The sequence below is a fragment of the Lates calcarifer genome, linkage group LG15 (genome assembly GCF_001640805.2).
Source record: "Lates calcarifer isolate ASB-BC8 linkage group LG15, TLL_Latcal_v3, whole genome shotgun sequence".
Lineage (NCBI taxonomy): Eukaryota > Metazoa > Chordata > Actinopteri > Centropomidae > Lates > Lates calcarifer.
In genome coordinates, this window is record NC_066847.1 from 8,946,395 (window position 1) to 8,972,452 (window position 26,058).

At 42.0% G+C, this 26,058-nt stretch overlaps 1 protein-coding gene across 3 annotated transcripts; it reads right to left on the reverse strand.

Annotated features, from left to right (window-relative positions):
* Positions 1-359: 359 nt before the first annotated feature.
* On the reverse strand, positions 360-26,040 carry lipeb (lipase, hormone-sensitive b). 3 transcript variants are annotated; one of them, XM_018672452.2, is made up of 14 exons: positions 25,889-25,985; positions 22,403-22,443; positions 18,223-18,464; positions 17,098-17,382; positions 16,058-16,148; positions 14,713-14,858; positions 14,133-14,318; positions 13,076-13,228; positions 9,805-9,949; positions 8,819-9,046; positions 7,583-7,768; positions 6,331-6,509; positions 5,130-5,396; positions 360-4,523 (listed from the first exon to the last, which is right to left on the reverse strand). In XM_018672452.2, the coding sequence occupies exons 3-14, from the start codon at positions 18,460-18,462 to the stop codon at positions 4,119-4,121; spliced, it is 2,511 nt and encodes an 836-aa protein (XP_018527968.1). In that variant the 5' UTR covers positions 18,463-18,464; positions 22,403-22,443; positions 25,889-25,985; the 3' UTR covers positions 360-4,118. The 3 variants fall into 3 exon arrangements, with proteins under 3 accessions (XP_018527968.1, XP_018527967.1, XP_050931946.1); XM_018672451.2 differs by lacking the exon at positions 22,403-22,443 and having other exon boundaries at positions 25,889-26,040; XM_051075989.1 differs by lacking the exon at positions 25,889-25,985 and having other exon boundaries at positions 22,403-22,712.
* Between the last annotated feature and the right edge of the window lie 18 nt (positions 26,041-26,058).

Below are 26,058 nucleotides of genomic sequence, written 5' to 3' on the forward strand. Positions count from 1 at the left end.
TCTGCTTTTATATAGAGAAATTATGATGAATTGATATTTTGGCAGAGAATTCTCTGCATTGTGTATTTCTGAATTTGATCTGACGCTTTATATGTTTAACAAAAGGTTGCCTTTTTATTGACCTTTCCTTTGGTCCAGAGTGAATAAAGACATTGGTGAAATTAAGTTAAGAGTTTTTGGTATTCACATGCAGTCATAAATCATAATCATGATTTATCCAACTCCATTAGAAATACCAAGAATATCTGGTCAGATAGATTGAATTGTAATCTGTATTTCTTACTCTCTGTGACTTTGAATTAACCTTTTGTCTGACTAGTGCAAAGAAACGGTTAATTCATGAGCTTGGACCCAACAGCTTGTTCATGAGAGAATATATTTATTTAGATAAAAGTTAACAAAAGAAGAATCCAGCCTACTCATGGCATATCAGATACAACACTCTAGTATGAAACCTGCAGAGAAAATGCAGTCAAAAATCAATCTGCAATCGATCTGGTTAACAAATCTGAAAGTAAAACTATCTACATGAATTATATAATGTTTAATACACATTCTTTTTTGAATTCACAGGTTTGCACTTGTGGTGTGGTGGAAAATAAAAATTAAAAAATTAAAAAAAAACAACAAGTAAACTTAAAACAACTTTGTTTCCAGTCTATGGCTTGTTTTTGTTTTTAAAGGCTAATTATATTCTACATCAAAACTGCATTTTATAGTGCGGAGCAATTTGCATATGGAGTGCAGACAGGCTACAACACTGCAGAGCACCTGCATTTTCAATAATACCATATACAGTGAACACTAAACAGCTAGGACAGTACATTTGTTCAAGACTCTTGACTTCAGTCTTTGGTTCTGCTTAAAACTAACCATAAATGAAAGATGTCTAACTGATACACTAAAAGCATTTTTCTCCTTAGGACATATTTTTGAGAGGTGGTTGAGGTCAGTCTAACACACCGATACATTTGCAAAATAATTCAGCATCAAAGAAACCCTGTTAAATCTGCTTTAAAAACAAGTTTTGCAATATATAAGTTGGTATGCTAACTATGAAGTCCAACCTTGAGGTGATCCAAACACATTGCACAACAAGAATTGACATAGCCACATAAAGCACTGATAGTGTGATGCTGGTGTCTAACTGCATAGCTTGTAAATGTTGACCTAATGGTTGAACCGACTGGCTCATGTTTGCAGCAGCGTTGCATTTTGCATTGCACTTCATCAAAAATCAGCCTGGGGCAAAGAAAATCTCTGCTGAGAGGAGCTTTCGAAGAGTAAACCTGTAGAGGTATGTTGCACAACCTAATAATTGAACAACCAAAAAAAAGCAATATTACACTGAACCACTAAAATTAGTTTGTACTCACAAGAACAATTTGGGATTATAAAGATGCTCTGTGGATTATCCACACACAGTGAAGCAGCGGCACTAATTGAAACAATACTGAATCAAACATTTCAGATCACAGTTACAGGCAGCACATATGAAGCATAGGTGGAACAACAATAATGTCAAGAATGGGAGAACTAAACATAACACTTACTCACTCTCTGCAAACTCATCTGTCCAAAACACCAAATAGGCCCTCTGGTCCATCACTTGCACTCAGTTTAGCCTGATGCATCAGTGGTCATCAAGGGTAAGAGGCATGTGAAGGTCAAAACACAGCAAATGAATAAATATGACACAACTCTTTGACATTTTGTTGTAGCTCATGTAATTTATACAACTGCTGGGCTTCAAAGGCGGAGGAGTTTTCAGCATTGATGAAGTCAAGCCCATGTATATTAACAAAAACTGTTGTGCCATGGAGGTTGCTCTGAAGAGATGATTAATGCTATGAATAATCTCTCAACTGTAAAGTGCCAACCCTGTCTTAATGTGAACACGCGACACAAACAAAGAGGACGTGCCCGTGTGTGAGCTCATGTTTCTCACACACTGAGAGACTAGTGTGATCATGTGAATGAGCGCACACACACTCAGGCACCATATAACAGAGACATGTATACAAGCTCAAGCCTAAAATACACTTCACGGATTGACAAACCAACTACTGCAAAAGTGCAGAGTGAGCATAAACAGTGGCTAGTAAAGCAAGTGCAAACTTCTGAGAGAATGAGTGTATTACTTCCCGCCTCTTCATGGCTGTGGTTCTCTCCATCAATCTGACTAAAAATATTGCAGTAAGTAGTCTGAGCTGACAGAACTTAGCATGGTCTAATCCTGTAGCATGACTTTGCTGCTGAAAATCCTGCTCTTCTATGGGTGGGGAGGATTTTTGCACTCCAAGCTTCAGCTAAATCCTATTCATCACACAGCATCCCTCTCTACAGACCTGGCAACCCCAGCCCAGGCAAGGGCAGGACAGTGCCAGCATTGTTGGCATCTATATTTAGTTGGACCTGATAGAGGGACTGACCCTCTGAAGGGCATTTTTGTGCACTTCAAAGTGCTTCAGTGGCATCTTGCTCAGAGGAGTGTCCTCAGGTTATCGAAAACAAAGTCAACCCCAAATGTAATGGTGGGGAGCAAAAAAGAAATACAAAATATGGACTGCCGGCCACTTTTAGTGGGCCAAATACAAGTTCAGTGGCTTTTACACAGCACTCCGACAAACTATTTTCTTGGTCAGTGTCCTCGAGCTTTGCCTAAAAGCCTCTGATTTGTGGAAACAGGTTGTCAGGTAGGAAATCCCCTGGCCTGAGAGAAGTGGTACTTTGACACACTGCGTACTGTGCAGAGAAGTAGAGTAGTGAGCAATAACGCCTGGCGAGGAACTGGGACAACCTGAGAGGAAATCAGTGCAGTGAAGTTTAAAATATGTATTGATAGCTGAAGGCAGGGCTTTTTGCTTGCCTCTTTCAGACATCTCAGAGCTATGATTGTTGTTGAGGCTCTTTAAATACTTGAGATGGGACTCAGGTTTTCAAGCATGTACTAGTGTTCAAAAAATAATGCATCTCAGTGCATCTCCACAAATTTCATTTAGTAATCAATAAAATGCAATCATTGCATTAGTAATATCAGCACTACAAAAAAACATCAGGAAGCACCTAGAGAGGACAATGTGTCCCTGTGTAATATTCCACATTTATGCTATCTCTGTGCATTACCAAGAGTAGAACATAAGTTTAATTGGAAAGTCCTGGTATGTTGGATCAGCTGTGGCTAAGGAGGCAGAGGTAAATATTGAACACATTCAAAAAATGTGGAATAAACAGCATAAGATTACATTAAACAAATAATATAGTGCATAAATCAACAAACAAACCTGTCATGATTCAGGGATTATACTGCAGCAACAGAAAAAAAGATATAAATAACAAAAGTAATACTACTGTATAGGGTTAATAATATGATTAAAAACTGCCACAGAATCTCAAGAAACAAGTAAATCAGTTTTGAGCCTTTCAGTCTGTTGTGTTTTAGCTTGGTAATTCTATTTGGGAGAGAGTCAACAGAGTTACTATCCACAAAGTAAGCTGTATTGACTGCCAAACTGCCGTAATGGAGAACACAATGTGGAGTTATTAAGTGTGATTTAGAGTGGCTCCCTAAAGGACAAGTGGCCATTTTGATAAGGATGACTCCATACAGAAGCATATAGTGTGCCTACCACCATCTGATTAGGGCCTCAAATGACTGCCTTGGCCTAGATGAATCACCCATTCAGGCCTCGTCTCAAGAATCTTCTGCGCTGCTTTATGCCCGAGCCTCCGCAGCCTAACGGCAACTCTGTTAAGTATGTGTGCTGCATGCGTGGGTGAGTGTTGGTCTTTGATCTAAGTAGCTGCTAAATTACCATTTTATTCTTAAACATGACTGTCTTTTGTGGGCGTGTACGTTTTGTCTGCCAAATTTGCATCGGTGCATGATGGTGCACAGACAAGTGGCAAGAATTGTTAAGCAGAGGAAGTTACAATTCTGTCTCTCAAAAACTGGGCATTCTCTAAGACTGCCCTCTCCCCCCTTTTCTGCTTTTTAGGATGCTTTCTCTCTTTTCCTTGTATAGGCACTGCACTGCCTAAATTTGTCTGACTTTCATTTACTCTCTTGCTTCACTCCTCGGGTGAACAGCAGTCCTTCTTTTTTTATCTAACCTTATTTAAGCCCCAATACCACCAGCGTCAGTGTTATTCTGGGCTGCCACAGCAACTAAGCCCTCCCCATCAGCAATTTTAGCCCCTCTCCCGACAGCTAACTCCCTTCCCTCAATGGGGCCAGCAAAAAGAGGAGCGACCTCCCCAGAAGAGGCCGGCACGCCCCTATCGGTCCTTTCCAGCTTTCGGTGCTTGCGTGGCTCCGGGGGCGTGTCCTCCTGAGTGAAGACGGCGCGAATTCTCTCCACGCACACATTGGCAGCTTCCCTCGTCTCCCTGGAGAGCTGTGATAGGCTGAGGAAGCCATGGGGGAGGTCGTCCACCACACACAGAGTGACAGGCTGGTCTATGCTCCTCAAACGCTTGGCAAACATCACAGAGTCATCCAGCATGGGGTCTAACGCACAAGCCTGGGGGGGGGCGAGAGGGTGGGAAGGGGTAGGAATGGTGAAAAGCAAATTAGGATTCCCTTCAGACATGTCAAGAATCTTAATTAAGGGATGAAGAAAAGGAAGCCAAGCGTCCCGGCCTCTTTTGTCCCTGCTTTCTTTACATTCTCGCTGACTCACTCCAGCCACTTTAAAATCAGTACCTCATTTTCATATTAACACCCTTTTCACAAGAGAGAGCAGGCTTCAACTTCACCCATCTCTTCCATCACACTCCATCTCCACTGGCTGCAGTGTATAGTCCTGGGTACTCTGGATCTCTTATCATCTTGAAGTTGCTTTGTTTTCCCACTCCAACCTCTTCTCCACCTCCCTTGTCTTCGCCATGATAAACAAACCTAATTTTGGTCTGCTCTTGCCTGCTTTGACAATATATCTGCAAAGTTTAAAACTTGTTTAGCTGACATGTGAACAATCAGCTTTCTCATATAGGATCATACCTGCAGCTGAATATAGACAAGCAGTGACTCAAAAGCTCTTCAGTATGCTGACTGATAGCTTATCTAATACACAAGTTGAGTGAGCAACATTTGACCTGGTGGAGTGTCATCTGCTGGTTCTTCTTACCACTATATGTACAGGTGGCAGGCCTTTCAGCATGCTATCAGGGGCCAGCAGAGGTGAGCAGAAAGGGTCCTTGACCACCGGAGAGCTCTGCACCCTCATCTCAGCTAGCTGCTCTGAGCGCAGTGGCTCAAACCCCAGGGGGAACTCCCTGGGGTGTTCCAGCTCCAATCCCTCCTCTCCAGCAGGGGGTGGTATGGCCACTGAAGACAGGTCGCTAGAAATGGAAGGATCCGCATCCTTGGATAGGAAGAAATTCACATCTTCTGGCTATGTGACAGAAGGGACAAGAAATTATTCAGGGGAGGTCAGACAGCACCAAGTGCTTAAGGGAGAATGTAATGTCACGGAAATAAGAAATAAGAGGAAATAAGGCATAAAATATTTGACAGGCACATTTGGTTATATATATATATATATATATATATATATATATATACACACACACACACACACACACACATACACACACACACACACACACACACACACACACACACACACACACACACACACACACACACACACACACACAAAAAACACTTTGTCCTTGTGAAAATCTCCTAAAAACCTTGGCTCAGTGCCTGAGAGTCTTGGCTGAACAATCCCTATTTCAAAGTAGAAAAGCATATTTAAAATCTTACGTCACCTCCGCTTGCTATTTTTCCCAAGCCAGCCACTAATCTAGCCTGCGTGTATGAAAATAACATGCAAGGATAATCTGTAATACCTTGCCAGTACCCACACAAACCAAAAAGTTTTGATATTCAGTCAGCATTTTACAGCCAAATCTGTTTATGAGGGGTAGGTGACATAATCTCAGCTGAGTTCATTGAGGTGAAACATGAACATCACTGCAGGGCAGACAGCATTGTATGATACAGGGCCAAAATCTCTCTATGCTAACAGAATGCCTGACCTCTTAAAAAAAGCTGCAACTATATGCTAAATCCTTTTAAGTCAAGATGTATGAAAGCAGAGATAACCTAATTATAGACGGGGTGCTGGTGTGAGTTTTCTTCACTGCAATGGTGCAATAATCATAATCGAATTACAAACCTTCAATTTAATCACAGGGCAAATTCCTACAAAAACCCTAGTGTGCTTTTAAGTTAGCTATTTAATAGTGTTAACTTCTTCTGGATAAGAGCATCAACTGAGAAGCATGTTAATCTCAATGTAAACATGCTCAAGCATGACATACTGTGCGCTCAGAGAGCAACGGTGCACTGTGCGAAGTGGAACTGTGGGATCCCAAGTCCTGGCAAGTCTGACTCTTAACAGATAATTTCCTGGTGGGGAACTCTGAGGGCTCTGCGGGTACAGGGGGGTCAGCGTGAGGGGAAGAGATGGATGCCTCTGAAATGCTCTTCCTCACTGCGTCTAAGAGAGAGAGCGAGAAAAAGAGAGAGAGAGAGAGTGTAAAATTTTGCAGGTGACATTTTGCAAAACAAAAATTAAGGGTGTCAGAGGAAAAAAAATGTTGAACATTAACCATGTAATTTATAAAGTGTATGAAGAATTGAGAGGGTCCGTCTAATTCACTTGAGGCCAATAACAGCTGGAGGACATAGGAAAAAAAACACAGAAGTGCATCACATTTACTTATTCTAGTGTTTCCACTCATCGTACGTCCTCTGGTTGACAGCCAACAGTTAAAAGCCTAAAATGCAAATTGGCATATAACAGGAACAAGAGCAGAGAAGTGGGTGGCGGAAATTCAAATAGTGCTGTCATGGTGATATCATCCGCCCGCCCCGAGCCGTCAAAACACAGCTGTAAGAGTCGTCATGGCTGGTCTCTTCACAAAGAGCTACCGATCTCCCATCTCTTTAATAATGAACCATCTCAGTACCATGATGGCCTTTTAATAATGTACACCCACTGATGACATTCTCATTAGTTTGGGCTTGTGAGCTGCAGGGGTGTTACCCAGCCAAGGGGACACCGGGGAAATTACGATTCGCCACCTGATTTACAGTGGCTACAATTAACAATTACCGTCAGAGCCCTGCTGCTGGTGAACTGATATGAATGCCACCACAGGATTGTTCTGCAACAGGGTGGGATAAAGTGATAATTGGTTAGTTGAATGCTGAATAAAAGGGATCCATGTCAATGACCTCCTCCATATGGGGTGTAACTGAACTTTGGGGCAGTTGATGTTATTGCGCTCGGCTTATTTAAATAAATTGGCTTAATGAACACACTGAAAACGTGGGCGGTACACACCCTCCCACCCATCCCTGAGTGATATGATTTGTACTTTCAGCAGATGGATATAATCCAAGACACTGGCAGATTGTATCTATAGAAAACTTTGAACATAATAACTGCGAAGCAAAACACATTTATGCCACCCACATCTTGTCTAATGTTCCCACCTGACTGCACATGCATGCACAAACACACCCACACCCACACCCACACACACACAGTCACAGAAGGTGGCATACCAGTAGCTCCTGGTGGCGTTTCTGCAGCTGTGCTGGGGGAGGGGGAGGCTCTGTTGGGATCCAGCAGAGAGTGGATCCAGTTGGAGGCTCCCTGTCGGAAATCTCGCAGCAGCAGCGCTGTGTCTCTCCTCACCAGGCTCAGTGTGCTAACTTTCTCTACCTGCTTCTCAGTCTGCGGCTCATTGCCTGGGGAAGGAGACATAAAGGAAGAGTTAGGAGGCAAAGATAGATGTGAGAGAGTGTGTTTGTTATCCTTGAATAAGCATGACTGAGAAACAACAGAGAAGATGGAAAAGCAATAATAGGAAAGCTGTAACAGTAGAGTAAAGAAACCACAGACGGAGTGGATTCAATACTACCACCCAGCAATTTGTATTATAGATAGCAACACTCAGTGATGACAGGAGTGAATAGAAAATGATTAGTGCTTTAGTTCAGTTATTGAAAAGAGACTCATGATAGACAATATCTCTGTGTCAGACTTTGGCATAGCTGGTATATTACTGCAGTCCTCCTAAATTCTCATTCTGTGACACTTGAAAGAGTTTATCCAGCAATTTACATGCATTAACAGCAATAACACAAAAACCAACAATAAGGTTTTAAGTGGAATTGTTACTTTACTCTGGGGCATTTTTATGGTATAAAATAAAGCACTGGAAGCTTTTTGTCATTTATAAAACTTCAAAAATTCAAAATATTTTTATACTATTATTATGAGATCCAAGAAAGTGAAACTATTTTATGATTAATACAATAGTTTATAACGGCCTTAAAGCTAAGAAATGGAAATGAATTGCAGAACGGATTAGTTGACATTATTTCAATTTTTCCAGTCAATTTATTGGTTTAGTCATTTATCAAGTAAAGGTATTAAAAATGTTCTTGTTACAGCTTCAAAATGCCAAATGTTGCTTGCTTTTCACATCATTATAAACTGAATATCAGTGTATTGTATTTTAGCTGTTGACCAGACTTTGAAGACATCAGTTTGGACTCATTTATGCTACACAAATAGTTGTCATCATTATTACTGTTAACAATCCCACAACTAGTCTAGACCGTCATGTAAGAAGCATGTGTGATGTGGAGCAGCAGATGGCAGAGACATGCAGAGGTGCTTGAAAATAAGAAAATGGAGGAAAATATATCTAAACTTAATTCTCAACTTCAGTCAGAAAAAAAAAGGCTGGCTTGATTTCTTTTGAGAAAAAACACACACACACAAACTCCTACCTGCGTAGGCGCTGAGACACCTGGAGAGCACACTGAGTGGCAGCAGGGGATCCATAAGTGTTAGCAGACGGGAGGGCGATGCGTAGGCAGTCAGCAGGGTAGCCGGGTAGGCTGCCACAATGCCATCTGGCATTCGCACACCAAAGGCAGCAGCACGCAATGATGTCGTCACACACAAATTGCCTCCCGCACTGTCTCCAGCTAGACATATTTTCTCTCCAGTCCATCCTGGAGAGATAAAAATGGAATGTTGAATAAAGAGGAGAAAGAATGGGGGAAAGAAAAAAGAATTCAAAGGGAAAAATGTAAAAATGGAACACAAATTAAGGAGACATGAAAAAAAAAGTATTTTTCTGCATCTATGAGAAATCCACAGAGCTGCAACACACATATCAAGTAACAGTATCTTTTCTCCACCGTATTACAGCTGAATATGTGGCTGCTGTGAGGGGGTGTTGTCTTTTTGACTGCCTCATGGCTGTGACACTGTCGTCTTGTACTACAACATTAACATACTGCACTACATTCACTGTTAATTTGACATACTGTGCTCCAGCGGTCGGATGTAGCCCAAACCGACCAGATGTTTTTTGTTTTCTGCCTGAATATTGAGCATCACAGCAATTTGTGTGAGACTGCAGGGCAACAGGTACGGTGCAAGACATCATGCTGAAGCATGATTACTTTGAGAGTGATAAATGAATCCTCTTGAGAGATAGAGGGAATTGGTAAACATAGGTGAGGATTTACAGAAGCAGTTCACAGGACACCTTCACCCTGAAATAGGTTTTACCCCTCTGTTGTGCCTGCTCATTAAATCTAATAAACATCTTTCTTTTCTTTTATCTGCCAAAGGTATATACCATTTCTACTGCATATACATTCCCCCTGACTATAAGAAGTAAACAGTAAGTGTAAAGGGTAGATAAAGGCCAGCATATAAACAATGTATAAACAAACAAACAAACTGTGAGATGTGCTGATACCTAGTAGGTGGTGGTTTCTCAGAGCCCAGCAGTAGGCATAGAAACACTCCTCCAGGGCCCTTGGGAAGGGTGCCTCAGGAGCCAGAGAGTAGTCCACTGACAATATGGGAACACCGAGGTCCTGGGACCAACTCTTCAGATAGGGCTGCACAAGACAGAAAACAGGAGGATGTGGAGGGGTGAATTTATGAATGGAAAAACACTCAGTTTCATGGTGAATATATTATATGTTGTTAAATTTATGAGAAACAAAAGCAGCCACAATAAAACACAGAGGCAGGGAGACAGAGAGAAAGAGAAATGTGGTGGGAATGAGACACGTGGGGGTGAACATTAAGAAGCAAGGATAAAAAAGTTTAGAAAATTATGTGTCCCTGTGATGTCATCTGTCTGCTTTCTGGCTTATTGTCTAGACAAAAGGAGAATGAGCGCTGCCCTCACAGTCACCTCCATTTCCTCTCTTCTCATATGGTAATAACAAAGGTTCCCACATGTCCTAGTTTGCAAAGCATGAAGGAAAAAGACAAGGGGATAGTGTGGATTTACAGAGATTGTCAACAAAAACAAACTCACCGTGAGAATACTGTGTTTCTCTTTTTCTTGTTGCTACAGTCAGGTTAAGTGTTTGCTATTCTCATGCCAATCTAAGGCAAGTGCTTTACTTGACATCCGCAATGCAGTGACCTTGAAATGTGAGAACGGCATCAAAACTTCCACAAAGCATTATTCCTTTCCTTCTCTATCTTTGTCCTCTCCCAACACCTTTTTGACTGGCTATGACAGAGCTGGTGGTGAAAGCAACAGCCCTCCATTCATACTACCAGAAAAAGCACAGCATGTGTATGTTTGTATGTCGCCTCACCAACCACTGATTCAATATGAAAAAAAAAAACAAAGTAGCAGCCCCAGCAGTCAGCTGTGCTGTGTTAAAGCCCTATGTGTCACAATAAATCTTAGAGTGAGACCGCTGACAAGTGAATGTGTATACAGTTCAAGCACTGTTCAGGTCAGGCAGTGTGGGTTTGTTGAAATCAGCAAAGGTACTGCTGAGGTGTGTGTGTGCATGTGTGTTCAACTGAGTGTGAACAACAGTCACTGTTGCCAGTCTGCAATGAGTGTCAACATGTGCCTGAGTCCATGAGCAGGTCTGTCACTCAGGCAGTTCATGGCCCACCAGGCAGAGTAGGGGTACGTGTGTGTTTTTGTTGGGAAGGGACCAAGGCTGCTTAATTTTACATGACTCAGGAAACTCTTCTTATATACACACATCCTATTCACAAAGAAAAAAACACACACAAACACAAACACTTCAGAGGGTCCCAGATCTGTTCTCTAAGCAGGAATTAATGGGACCTGCTTTCCCACTCATTCTCAGACAGGCAGAGCAGTTAATCTGCAAGCTTATACCTCTGCTGTCCAAACACTTAGTGTGTGTGTGTGTGTGTGTGTGTGGTCAGTGCCCAAGCTGCTAAATGCACAGATGTCAGGACATTCATCCTGTGATCTCAGAATCACTGGGGACAGAGAGCACCAAAGGCTCCTGCCACTGAAGTCGAACTCTCCATCTCACCCAGAGGATAGGACAGGACAGATAGGATCAAGGAAGGGGTACAGCAGAAGGAGATATGAGGAGTACAGGGGACAACACCGGTCTCTGCCCTCAGAGAAACCTTCCATTTTTCTGTTCTTTCTTCCTTGGCCTTGCCTGAGGAATTGAGCGAGCAGGCGGCTCCAAGTAAAAAAAAGAAGGCAGGCAAGTATGTGTTGCCCAAATAAGTTAGGAAGGAGATGTGGAAAAGGACACTAAGTGAACAAAAAGGATTTTGTGAGATATCAGAAAGACTGAGAGGGAGGATGTAACAAAAAAGTAGAGGCCAAAAGAAGAGAGAAGGATAGTCTGACAAGTCTTGCATTAGTGCCCGGGGTAATCTTTCTCTGTGGGGTTGTACAATTCTCCGTTAATTCAACATGACAGCCCTGCTCACCCCCTTCCCTGATTGCTCCTTCTCATCCTCTGGTTGCTATGCAGCTGCAGATCAAGGATGCCCATGTCTTGGTGATTTCACAGAGGCCTGTCTTGCAGTAGCTATAAGCAACCTGATGCCACATAAAGATTGCACACAGCCACATATGACCACATTAGCGTAAGATGATTAGAGATAGGTGGGGCCTCAAATCATGTTTGAGATGAAGTAAGCCGGTTGATTGCTTCCTAAGGCTACCATTTCTTACACTGTCACTTCTGTAAACTTCTGATAAATCTGGTTCACAAAACAAGTACTTTGCAGAGTGATGACAAGAAAGATCAACAGCTTTTTTCACAGAGATTGTCCATGTGAGACGTGTTCTTGCCTACTGAAAAATACTCAAAGGCTGGCACATGCTTAGAGCGTGCCAGTGGTACTGGAGCATGCAGGAGGAATGATAGAAACGTCATCAACACAGCCATTCACTCACTGTGAATTCTCCAGACAATGATTGGATCTTTACACATCAGCTCAATAAGACATTACAGACTTTATATCATGGAGTTGGCAGGGTCAAGTTTAATGTTAAGCACCTATGTGTGCTATTGTCCCTTTTTCCATCACAGTAATCTAGAAATCAAACCCAGGACATGGGCTGCTCCTCTAAAAGGAAAAAAAAGGGGTGAGCATAAAGTGAATGACAGGATTTATGTGAAAGAGCCAGCTTTGTGTGCACCTTACCAGTACAGCATGGAAGGAGGGCAAAGTGCCTCTGTTAAGTTTTCAGGGATTAATTACAAAATAATTAGTTTAACGGCTCATTACCTACCACACAATTGACAGAGGAAGAGACTCAGACTGGTAACCCCTGTGCTCCTCTGCCGTCAACTAGTGTCTGTCTCTTCATCACTTTAATTAGTTGGGGTTCAATTACAATTACTTTGAGATAACACAACCAGAAATTGAAGTATTGAAGGAATGAGGTGGTGAACTTAGCTGAATGACCTCTGTGGACATAATGGCTCAAATTCTGAAAAAAACAGCATCTGAGCCAGGTGTCTAATGGCAGAGGTGCAGTCTTGTCAACATTTAGCTGCAAGGTTCACCATGACACATTATACTGCCGCTTCCTGCATTTTACAAGTGCTCCATAATGAATATCAAATACAGTCACTCAGATGTGATAAAGGAAAGAGAAGAGTCTTTTGGAGTTTCTCCTGAAAAATAAAACCAATCGCACTGCTCTTCTAGTCAGAGTACGGAAACTTTAGTGAGCTAGATTCAGTTGGAGAGAACCATCTCACCTCATGGGACTTGGAGGTCTGAGCCACAAAGCCTCCCCCATGGAAATGGACCAGCAAGCAGGGAGAAGAGGGGAGACGCTTGGTCTTCAACCCCAATGACAGAGAGATGGCACCCCCCTCAGATCGGGAGAGAGACAGCAGAGTTTCACTGTCCTGGAAAGGGGAAGAAAGAGAATTATTATTTCAGAAGCTAAACTAACAGACAAACAACCATGGTCTATTGTTCAGGTCTAATATTCCAAAAACATCAGATGATGACAGATAGTGATGTTTGCCTCACTCAGAGGCACTGTCTGTACACTGTCTGTGTACACTGCAAACAAAGCCTTTTTTCCATTGTTAATATATTTTATTGCTAGTGTTAGCAACAGGGCTCCTTTGAGAGAGGGATTAACTAGCTGTTCTGCAGCAGCTTGCTGCCAGCCCTTCCTGCGCCTGCATGAACGCACACTAATTCCCATTCATTAACAGAAACAAGGAGGGAGGGAAGCTGTGGCTAAGAGGAAGGGTTTCTGCTGATGCAGGCTTGTATTTTGTGACATTAAAAAGGACACTGTTGTTTTGTTGGAGCAAGATCAATGGATGAAAGTGTTTGCTGATAACATGTCTGGTTAAGTGCCAGTCCACAAAAAAGGAGGAGAACAAGCTTGGATTGGAGAGAGAGAGTCTCCTGAGAGAATTAGGGTGGGAGACAGAGTAGAAAAAGAGAGAGTGATACCTATGACAGAGAAATAAAGAGTGAGAGATAATGAAGGGGATTAAATCCATAGGGATGCTTCAAAGCTGTCGTTTACTTGAGCAGCTTGGAGAAATACCAGATATCCTAAAATACTGTTAGATTATTTTTAAGAATTTGTACAACTGGTATATTCAAGGTTGTTTAAAAAGGAAAACTGTCACAAACTAGGTCACACAACAAATGCTTAATACTTAGAAAGGCTACAAGGAAGTGGTGTGAAACAAGTACGAGAGCTATTCAGGTTTAACGTAAAATTTGAAATTATAAGGCTTTTTTTACTGTGACACTGTAGTGTAAACTGAATAATGATTTAAGTACCTGTCCTTCACGTAAGTCATAAGAGATGAGCCTCATCTGAACCGGAGCAGTGCCAATGTGCGCTGATGGTGGAGCTATAGTGACAGATGCTCTGTGGTTGGCCGCCAGGGGAAGGTCAAAGGGCACAGGGGGCACAGAAAGAGCCCGGTTCACCTTAACTTGAGTGGATGTCATACTGGCGAGACTCTGGCGGGAGAAAGATGATGGAGAAAAAGAGAGAAAAAAAGAGAGCGAGATGGAGATTCAGACAGAAAGACACAGAGGCAGAGAGAGTGCAAGTTACAGAGCGAGTCAGGTCACTGGAGAGAAAGAGAAACCGGATGAATAAATCATGAACTCCATTGAATAAATTGAATTCCACTCTATTATTACTAACAGCCTGTAGGCCAAAATGCATAATGATAGAAAGGTACTTTTACCAGAAGAAAGTAAAATATCCCTGATACAGTTTTAAAATTAAAAACAGGGCAGTGCACTTGTCTGTGCACATGGGTTAGCAATGACAGGATGAGAAGATTACAGATGTCTAAGGAGCGTGTTTGTCCATGAGTGTTAAGAAAAGCATTAACAGTCTACTCACAGACAGGACCTCTGTCTCAGTAATGTTCCAGAAGGTCTTCCAGAAATGAACATCCAGGTTCTGGGTGATACGTTCAAATTCTGCCCCTCTCAATTCTGGGTCGATGGCGTACTTCCCTGAGGTAAAGAAAGAGCTGGCTGCTACACCTGGGGAAGGCAGGAAGGACGACAAAATGAGAAGGGTATATAAAAGGGGTAGAAGACACCAGAGACCGGATAAAGTGAGAAGAGAAATGGTAGAGTAGAGTTCAAAGAAAAGAGGAATGTGTATAATTGAGGAGGTGGTGAAAATGGGAAGGAAAAGTGATTTGTAAAGACAAAGACAAGTTCAGAATAACGGGGATGAGAACAAAGATGTCACAAAGACAGACAGTAGGATGGAGGGCAGGAATGAGGAAACATTAAAGTTGCAGTGGCTGGACCCTAGCACATAAAACAAAACATCGGAAACATAAACTCACTGAGACAGCCAAAGAAGGACGGTGAAAGGATTGAAGAAAAGAAAAAGTGGAAACAGAGCAACAACACAGCAAACTTCAGTGATGTGGCTACAACTGAGTTGTCAAACTCAACAGCGTGAGCTGGCTTTTATGTCCTCACAGCATTACAAGGATGTTTCAAGTCTACTGTGCTAGTGCCATGTTAAAGCAGAAGCATTTCATGGTATTACAATCAAATTCTACCCTGCTTTTAATGCTCTGCAATGAGTCAAGGATGGACAGTAAAAAAAAAGTTAAGGATCTGAATTGTTATAGCTCAGGCATCAATGCTTTGACTAAAATACAGATACAAGGCAGCTAATGCAGCTTATAGTGCTGTGTGCAGAAGATTTTAGGATAACAGGAGCTGTGGGATAAAAGCAGCTTCTTCATTAGTCATATAGGCTCTCAGTCCACTACAAAACACTACAATTAGGGGGCAGAGGGTTACAGTACACTCACCATATGGTGCAATACCTCCTGCCTCCACTGTGGTGCAGCACAGAGCACAAAAAAACCATGATAGTTGAACAATTCCTTTTTGAATTTTAAATATTTACGTGTATCTGTGTATGTGAGCATGGTGCAAATGTGTACACGATGGCACATGTTCTTCTATCTCTGCCTCTGTACATAACTGTGTGCATGTTCAAAGCATTCTCAAATATAGAAGAAGCACACCAGCTAGCCCTCAAGACTCCAAAAGGATGAAAGAGCATCTACAATCCAAACACACAACATCAAAAGGTACACAGTCAGGGGCCAAGGAGCAATGTAGAAGCATGGGCATGGATGAGTACGATCTATGAATGACAACGAAGTGGGTGGATGATGAGAGGGTGCAGCTGCAAACAAGATGATGCTGACCTATTCCTGACTGATGGCGCCTGTAGTTTTCTCCAAAGGCCACAAGGCCGATAGCGATGGTCTGGAGACAGGGCCGAATGGCTGGAGTGAACTGAAGGGAGGAGGGAGGATTCAGGGATAGACAAAAACAAAGACGGACTTTAAATTCTAATCCACTATCCATGGCTCACTAAAAAACAAGACACAGAATACAATTAAAACCACAATCACTCAACCAGAGAAAGTGAAACATTAATGATGGGATATCAGAATATCAGATGAGTCTTAAACATTATAAATTAATTCAGCCAGTACTAGGGAGGTTTCATCATTTTTTCCCCTGTGGGTTCATTTCGACCTCTGTCCGATAACGGTTCAGCTTCTCTCGTTAAACTCAACTAAGAACAGAGGCCATGGCTGTAAAGAGGAGCGTTCCCTCCATCTATACACCTCCTCTCCTCACTGCATTTTACTTGCAGGTTTGGGCAGCAAGAGTCTTTTATAGCCCTGCATTCCTTTCCTGGCTTTTACATGACCACTCTTGCTCTCTGTACAGGGTCAACTGCTATGTCAGCAGGGCAGTGACAAATAACTCCCAGAACAGGTCACTTCTTTTTCAAAAATAATCCATAGTTTTTGATTGACAGATTAGGGGAGACGTGTAGGGGGCTTCACTCTGTACTTATCAAACTCTAGTATAATAACAAATTTAAAGAAATATTTAGAATCTGCAGAATGTAATGTGGACAGTAACATGTAAGAGTGCCTTTGCCAGAACTGTAGATATGGGTACATTCAGTTGCTTGTCTGCATGTGTCGAGAGAGAGCTTTCGGTTGTTTTTCATTACCTTTTCTATTCTGCGAAATGATTTATTGCAGTAAATTAACATCCTCTCAACCCTCCATCTTCAGCAGATTCCTTTCTTCCCAGTGGCCTACTTTTGCATCACATAAAATCCTAGATTTTAACAATCAAGCATGAGGTCTTGTTACTTATAACCCTCCTCATTCCTCACTCTTCTCATTTTTTTATCTTTCCCACTCCATGCTGCTCCTCTCACCTGAAACCCCAGGCAACGGCCATAGAAGCACCCCTTGTGCATGGAGGAGTATTCGCGGACAAAGCTCTCGCTTAGGCCACTTTCATCGTGGAAAAAAAGGTTGCCATGGCTGTTGTCATGTAGCATACGTTGAGCCAGGTAGAGCAGGGCACGCAGCTGACACAGGGCATTGCAGTACGCCTCCATCTCCCCTGCATTGTGCGCTACTCGGAAAAAGATGCTGCGGCGGTTGGCAGTGATGTAGCGCCCCTTGTGGATGATGTGGAGAAGGCAGCAACGCACCACCTAAAAAAAGTATGGAGAATATCTCAAAAAGATTTTGAGGAAAATTGGTGAGGATTTTGGCAAAATGCGATATCTATAATTTGAAAATATTCCACCATTGTCATGAAATCAATAGAATTATATGTACCTATATGATATGTATCTTAGGAATAATGCATGATGAACTTCAGGTCTTTTATGAAAATGGATATGTAGCATTTAAAATTATAACAAAGCAAATCATGTTCTTTAATTGTGCAATCATTAACAAGTCATGTCTTCTGGGTCTGCTTATGTTATAATTAAGATTAGGGTGGTAAGCCGGAAGGGAAAAAAAAAATGATGTGTGATAGCATGCCTGAAAGCGAGCATATGAAAAGCTTGCCGCTTCACCAGGGTGTTACAGATTACTCAGAGTAGCACTGTGGGGATGAGAAGGATTAAAAATGTGGAACTCAAGAGGCCAGAAAACAGAGCAGCATTCATTTGCTGCTCTGCTAGACTCATTCAGTTGTGGTGGGCTGCAGCCACTGAAGGTCATGATGTTTCATCAATAAGTGTAAAAGATAAAGTACAATGGGTACAGTAGTGGTAGATATTCTGCAGCTGGAGGAATTTATCTATCCTGATTTGCAACATAAAATCAATCTGTAAAACAAATGGACTGACCTTGGAACAAAGCGATATCAAGGCAAAGAGGTGCTGGTGAGTAGTTTCCCACAGTGTGGAGAGAATATTGATAAGAATGTATTGCAGTATGGGGGCTTATTATTCTCAGAGCTGCACTGAGTTGAAATGAGCTCTCATGATCATACACACACACACACACACACACAGACCTGAGGATATCCCATAGCCTACCTTGACCAGCGAGCGATAGCCATTAGCAGGTATGTGTGGGTCAAAGTCAAAATGATGGTAAACTGCAGCAAAGCCAGAGATGACGGGCTCCAGACTGCGAGCGTGCTCCTGGATCAGCTTCATGGCATCCACCAGTCGCCGAGCCGCATCACCCTGCGACCCCTTAGCCCCCCCTGAGAAGAAAGTGGCATTTTCTTCGCACACGCTGTAGAGGGCCGCAAACACTGCCTTGGTGTCCATCACTGGGAGAGATGAGACGGTGAAGAAAGGCAGAGGATGAAACAGAGGAAGACATTAGTTTTGTATGTGTGAGGATGCATAATTTTATCAATGTGATTATTATGTATTCCAGTAAAGAAACACTTTTCACCAAGGCATGTATCCTAACACCCTCCGATTATCTTGCTACTAATTACACCACCCCGCTGACCTCAAATGTACACATTTGTATAATCAAAGACATTCTATCATGCTGTACTTGTTAAAACCTGATTGTCAGATGGTATCCGGTCCTGCAAGCATAAAAAGGAGCACCCTGATCCCTATTCAACACCACACCCATATCTGTAATCAGCATGTAGACACTGTACCAAGTGGGATATCATTAGATATGTCCTACATAATGTTCTCTTACCCCTATTAACTAATCCCCCACAGCCTGGTGTATGAAAGCTCATTGATTGAAACGTGTTAAGCAAGCCTTGAAATTAAATGATGTAAATCCAGGCTAAGCAGCAAGAATCCACCAAGATTTAGGCAGACATGCATAGAACAGGAGGAGAGAGCAGAGCCCTTTGCTAACGTCATGCTGCTGGGAACAAATGTAGATTAGTCATACACTGACAAAAACACATAAACACACTCACATAAGAGTCCCAAAGGAAGGTATACAGCTGACAACACACAGCTGAGTGCGTTTATCAAGTGTACTCATATTTCTGCCCTAACGTGGCAAAACACAGATCCAGCGCTATGTCCCTGCTGGATTCCCACTGTTGTACTGAGCTCCTCTGTCGAGTCACCTGAGACCTCAGTTTCCACAACACCTAACTCCTTCGGCTAGCTGGTACTTACTGTATAGGGTGACTGGCGCAGTGAGAGACAGAGGAGAGTGAAGCAGGGACACATGGAGAATAAAACAAGAACAGAAACAGCAGTGCCTCCCAAGTGGACAGAGGGAAGGAAAATAATTTCTTTGTTATGGACTGTGCACATTTGGTCTTAATGGAGAAATAATGAATAATGTTAAGTTCAGAATTACTCTTTAAAAAAGACTCTGCTGCAAACTAATGAACAGCAAAATGACATCAGCCAGCCTCGGAATTAACTCACAACCATCCTAAAACTTTTGTTATATTATTCTTCAACTAAGGGTATGGCTACAAAGAGAAAAAACAGCACAGCGTTTTCCTCACAGATCCCTAAAGCGACATCTTGAGATGTGGAGTGAAGGTTGCCTATGCATGCTAAAAAGTGAATAGATTCCACCAGTGAAATATTGTTTTGAGGGTCAAAGAAATAATGGAGCCCTAATCGCACAATTATTCTGCTATTGCCTGCCATTCAGGAAGAGTAATAGGTGAGGCAATTTCAGTTTGCTGGAAGGAATCACAACCCCGACATCTGGGAAGAGACATTTATCAGCCAGACGACTTCTAGCGCGCACGCGCGTGCACACACACACACACACACACACACACACAGCATCAAAAATCTCTCCAGTTGCCCATCTTCTCATTTTCCCGTCTTGTCTTTCCCTCTCACTCCACTTCTCTTTCAGAAAGAGCTTTTACTTACCATGCCTTAAAAAATAAAGACGTCCCTCTATAGGCACATTTTTCAATTTTCAAAGCTGATTTGCCACAGTTAAAAATTAGCAATGGATAATTGAATTCCACCATACAGATTTCCTGCAAAATGTTTTGGGGTTGGCCAATCTCTACACTGTCCGTCCTAGCATTTAGCACTGCTACTGTCTTAGATTATGCTAAAAAAAAAATCAAAAAAAAAAAACTAGCCAAAACCAGTGAGGCATGTTGCCTGGCTAAACACACCCAACATGAAACCCAAATATTACATAACTGAGCCCTTTAACAAAAACAAAATCAATGAGACACTTACTTCGATTCCCGTGCTTGTTTCTGTCACACACCAAATTGTTATAATTATCTCCTCACACTAAACCTTTTGTGTATATCTGTGTGTGATGCTGCCATCAAGCCTGTGGTGAATATCCCAATGAATTTAGGAGGCCTTCCTTGGCCATGGGGTATATTAGATACAGACTGAGACAAATCTGCAGAGCCAAAAGAAGGGACTACAACAAAGCAGCAGTACAGTGCTGATAGGTTTTTCATTACAATATCAAGTTCTATCCATTCCTCAGGCTTAATGAACCATGTGAAAGGAATACTGTATCTGACATTAGCTTGTCCCATGACTTCAAGAGAATCTCCATGCCAAAACAGAATTTACATTGTGCTATTCAAATGAAATTTGGTTTGCAGTCTACAAATACAGCCAGCTGTCTCCCTAAGCTGCCTCTGAGTATCAAGACTTGAATTTGTGATCTCTGGTGACAGTTTTTGAGTTTGATTCATTGTAAATTAACAGTAGGAGTTGTTTCCTTATTAACTGTCTGAAAAAGCTTAAGGAATTGTGTCTACATGACACCACTGTAGTTTGACTCTCTGCAGTCCATCTTTGAGAAACTTCCAAACAAAATTAAGCTGTACAGGATTGTGAAAATATTATTACTTATATTTTTGGGTGGATCTTAGCTTGCCTGATTCATAAGGAATGTGGTGTAACGGGAGTGACGGATCAGGCAGACACAAAATGCATAAACTGGGAGGTTGTATACACTTATCTGATGTTATGAAAACATTAATGATACACATGTATCATACAGATCAATGAAGAAAGCCCACAGTACTAAAATAATACAACAGTTAACAACAAAACACACACATACAATTCTGGGATTGTTGCTCCATCTCAGGATTTGGCAAAGAGCCCGGGCATTACACAGACACCGTGAATGTTCTGAACTTGACGACACATGAATAGTTACTTAATGTGTGGCAACTCAACTCATTACGTCAGCGTAAAACTGGAAAAACCAAGAGACAGCACAAAGAACATCTATAAATACATATTCATCAGTCATAAACACAATCACAGCAGTGTAGCCTCAGGGGACCGCAGTGAGCGCTTTGGTCAAGCAGTCACCCAAATGCCATGCTGCAGGACCAGCTATAGCAGTCAAATCAGATTGGGCGCAAAGCCAAAATTAAAATTACATTGCTTAATTAGAGCTGGGGGTACAATTCTCTCAGCTAGGCAAACCAATAGGCCTTATGTTGACAGAGTAAGCTAGGCGTGAACTTTATGTACCTCTGGATCAGCATAAGCCGCTCTAAAACTTGCTTAATGATAATGAAGCCAGCACACATTACACCCCTCTCTAACTGCTGGGAGTATATCACATGCAAATATGATGCAAATGAACACAGCTATGTGAGCCAGTACCAAATTATCAAGAGCTCACTCAGAGTTCAAACATGCCATGCCCCAGCAAAGACTTTGTTTAATAAAAGAGAGCACCTTCAACTAGAGAAATAATGAAGCTGTCACTACACTTTAGCCAGGACAGGTGTTAATATACCATCTATGGTACAACTATGCATCACCTTCTCATCAGATCACCTTTTGTCCACCAGCAACTGTTGTTATTTACATAATCATCTCTGCTGGGACAGGGGTGTCAGTACTTTACTAACTACTGACTCAGTAGGGTGGCAAAACTTTTGCACATGCCATATTACAGACTATGCTAATTTTTATTCCATAAAATCTACAAAATCTGTCATTACCCCCAAATTTTCTGCATCATCCATTACTGTCTCACTGAAACAAGTGGTCACTGTAAGCCCATTGTAACCACTATGTTGTACCTAGTCTCTCCACATTAAAAATAGATGAGAGTGGGTATTAATAAGTCATGTACAACAGCCAACACCACTGACATTACGGACACTAATGACTCCCGTGGGGCCTATAACAGTGTCAACTGAGGGTTTGTATAAAAATACCTGCAGGCTGCCTCTGGCATAGCATGTAATTGATGGTATAGACTAACTATTGATAGGCTGGAAGAGAAAAAAGGAAAAGTGTTTACCAGCTTCTGAGTTCAAGGCTCTGTCCTTGTTTGTCTCCTCTCTTCCACGAAAGCAATGAGAGCATGGAGAAAAAGAGATACAGAATGAGAGAAAGAGAGGGAGGGAGGGGTAGCAGGGAGCACAGAGAAAAGGTCTTCCGATTGGTTTTGTTCTCCCTCTGTCTGTCTGTCGCTCTCTTGTCCCTACGATGCTCTTCCCCTGTCAGCCTCTGTATGCCAGCCTGTCATACCGATTCTACTCAGAGGCAATGTGTTGTCCTTTTGTCTCCTCTCCCTCATCCCTCCTGTGCCTCTTTTAAAAGCGAAGGGAGGATATCAACAACCCTGGCCCAGTTAACTTTCTCCCTGTGACAGTGGGCTATCTTGCTATTGGCTGCTCAGCTTGCAACCCCCTGTGATCTTCAACCTAATTGGCAGATCACAACAGACACTGACAGAGACATAAGTATGAGCTTATGGGATGATAACAATATTTCAATTGTAGCTTTTTCCTTTAATTGCGTCTTGGGTGCTCCATTCTATTTTTAGATAACAAAAACAAATGTGAAAAAAAGCAGTAAAAATCAATAATTATCAATCAATCTACTGAATAAAAGTTAATTAAATTATCATTTGGGCTTTAACATTTAAGAATAATGAATACACTTGTTACCACAGCCCAAAACAACACTGTAATGTTTTAATTTTCCCTGACCAGCATTCGAAAAACAAATGACAATCAATAGGTTTGATTAATCAACTAATGATTTCATCAGTAATTACTATGATTACATTAAGTCATGAAACATTAAACCTGCAAAACAGGTCCTGCCTCTGTAATACCTCTGAACATAAATTTTTGGTTGTTTACGGAGCAGAAACGAGCTGCATGTGCCTGCTCTTGTGAAATACCAGTGTTTGGCAACAAATACAGAGCGTGGACAATGCATGCACACACCAAGATAAAGGATGAGAATGTAATTCAGAGATTACTTCCTAGGGAGAATATGACCTTAGTTTAGACTTCTTGTCTGATATCACAGTTGGTCCAATAAAACTGGAATGAAAACATGAACCCTCACCCACTCACAGAAATGCAGAGACACGTAGACATACCCAGAGGACCCTGAGTGTCACAGAAAAATTCTGTTTTTTTTTTTTGTTGCTTTTGTTATTGCTGTTGTTAGGTGATTCCATTATCCCACTTGTTGCTTTTTTGCTTGTTTATCTGGAGCCTTATTCCATTTTAAATATCCTGACATGTCACAAAAGGAAAAGCGCAGGTGTAAATAATCACATTAATGATCTGAATTCCATTTAGCCCCTTCAGTCCTGCTGTGATCCATGATGGCTCACTGTCACGCTGTCATAGCTACTGATTAGAATTTCAATCAATGCTTAATGTTATTAGTAACACCGGTGCGTTTCCTGCAAAGATGAGTCAAAGTGTCAGCTGTGAAAAAGGCTTATTAGCTAAGATAAACCCTGTAAACAAAACTCAGAGAAAGTTGGTGAAAATTGCAGGCCACGCTATGATTAAAATATCTAAGTACAGACAACTTTGGTTGAGGTGTGAGCTTTCTGACCGTACTTTCTGGTTTTTACCAAAGCAGTGGATGCTTACCATTACGGTTTTATCACTTCTGCTGTAAAGTGTAACTTCTATAAAAAGAGACACAAAGAAAGAGTTGTACCTTTTTCTGGAAAAACCTGTTTGTTTACATTTATGCCACAAATTATAGCCAGGCCTGTCTTTCCACTCTGAAAAGCCTACAGGAGCTGCTCTAATGGCATAGCATAATGTCTTTGAGCTTCTTCTTATTGTCAGTATGATTAACTGTGCTGATCTAGTCTGGGTCATTTCAAAGCCATGGCTCTCTTATGCTTTTCATTGTAAAACCTAAATAGACCCATTCTGGGGAAATGTGAAGTCAGGGTACTTTTTAGGTCCAAGGATATGAAAACACGCTGACTGTTCCTTGAAGTAGAGCGCACCATCACAGCATAATATCCTCATCTATCTATGCAATTAGAAAGTCTCAACATTTGTCTGACAGTGTTAAAGGTAAAATTCCACCATTTGTGCTTTTATACGTTTTTCTTCTTCAAGATATGGTATCTAGTCTGTTGTTTTGAACTTTGCCAGATATCTGATACTCTAAAAGTGTCATGTCTATAGGAGGCAGGCTTTATATAAATAGCAAACTGAGAATAGTCCACAGGCAAGAGGAAGCAGCAACAGCGGGGGCTCTGTAGTGTCGAGTTTAGGAAGGTTTGACCCTTCTCCCAATCAGAGCCAAACATACACACAAGGCCAAACTCAACAACAGGAAACTAGTAACAATGAGCCTCCACATCCCCTCCACATAGAGCATATAGGGCTTCCCTTCAGATCTGTGATATAACACCTTCAACAAAGAAGAAAATTAGAACCCTGATAATTAGATCTGATGAAACTGAGCATGTTGGGAACCTCACATAACAAGTAAGATTAGGTAAAACCTCTCCTAATCTCATTATATGGGCCTAAGGCTATTATAAACACACCATTCACAAATAGGCAGCTAAAATTATTTTATTAGTGTAGCAAGCTCACAGACAATGTGTAGTACATTGTTTAAGTCCTGACAAAGCGAAGGAAGCCTTTTGAAAGTAGTGGTGCTTTAGGACTGGTTGGATTTTTCCAGTTTACAGCGTGACAGTGGCCCAGTTAACAGAATAGAGCAACAGAGGGAGTTTGTTTAGTCATAACGGCAGATCCATAGTGCCTGCAGGCAGCATCCCGTTAAGTCTGCTACCTTCTTTCGCAGGCTGCACATTCGTCACCATCATGTGTCAGCCTGCTCTCATGTCACACAGCGTCATCGGTGACCCTATCAATACGCTTAATCAATTAATGCACAGTTGGCACAAAGCAACAACGAACACCCCAGCCCGCCTCCCTTCCATATGCTGCACTAAGAGGTTAATCCACTTGCAGTGCCCCCCCCCCCCCTTCCTCTATGTTTATGTTAGGAGTACCTGTCCAGGTGGGTCCAGTCAGTGTCAGCAGTCGAGACTAGGGGCACAGAGCGTGAAAAGTGAATATAAATCCAACGCGTGGTCACACAATCTCAAAATGCACTACAGCGATGACATTACTACCACTGCTACAACTAACGGTACACATACCGAAGCCGTGACCGGTGGATGCTCGTTACTATAGACATATCAGGGAATGAGGTTGTCCGGGGACTTCTTTTAGCAGCTCTTTTAAAGACTCTACGCACATATTTTCTCAGTACATCCTCGTTTTGTGTCAGCAATCATATGACCTATGCAGCTGAGACATACCCAGCGGCTTAAATCCTATTTGTTCATTTCGGCTATCAGAGGCCAGCTAACGCAGCTGCTAACGCACGCTAGCGGGAGGTGGCAGCACACGGGGGGAGAGGGGGTCAAAAGAGAGACGTTATTAAAGGGACATGGGAGGATGTGACGAAGCCGGCACGACACATAAAAACTCACCCACTGGACCCTCTTTGTGTTTGGACGAGCGTCTTCCATTCACACCTTTCTCCAATCTGCTATTTCCACCACTCTTCTTGTTCGACGCCATCTTCGCCCACTCTGTTTACGTACCGCCTCTCAAGTCTCTCCTACATACCTGCCTGGGAGCGTCCGCCCATGCCAAAAAT

What these genes read in the sequence shown, in the direction of transcription:
- lipeb (XM_018672451.2), bottom strand. Translation starts at nt 25,979, where the DNA reads ATGGCGTCGAACAAGAAGAGTGGTGGAAATAGCAGATTGGAGAAAGGT. An exon ending in GCTATCGCTCGCTGGTCAAG is followed by an intron (nt 17,383 to 18,222) that starts GTAGGCTATGGG and finishes TACTTTTTTTAG; the next exon opens with GTGGTGCGTTGCTGCCTTCT. An exon ending in GCCGTTGCCTGGGGTTTCAG is followed by an intron (nt 16,149 to 17,097) that starts GTGAGAGGAGCA and finishes TCCTCCCTTCAG; the next exon opens with TTCACTCCAGCCATTCGGCC.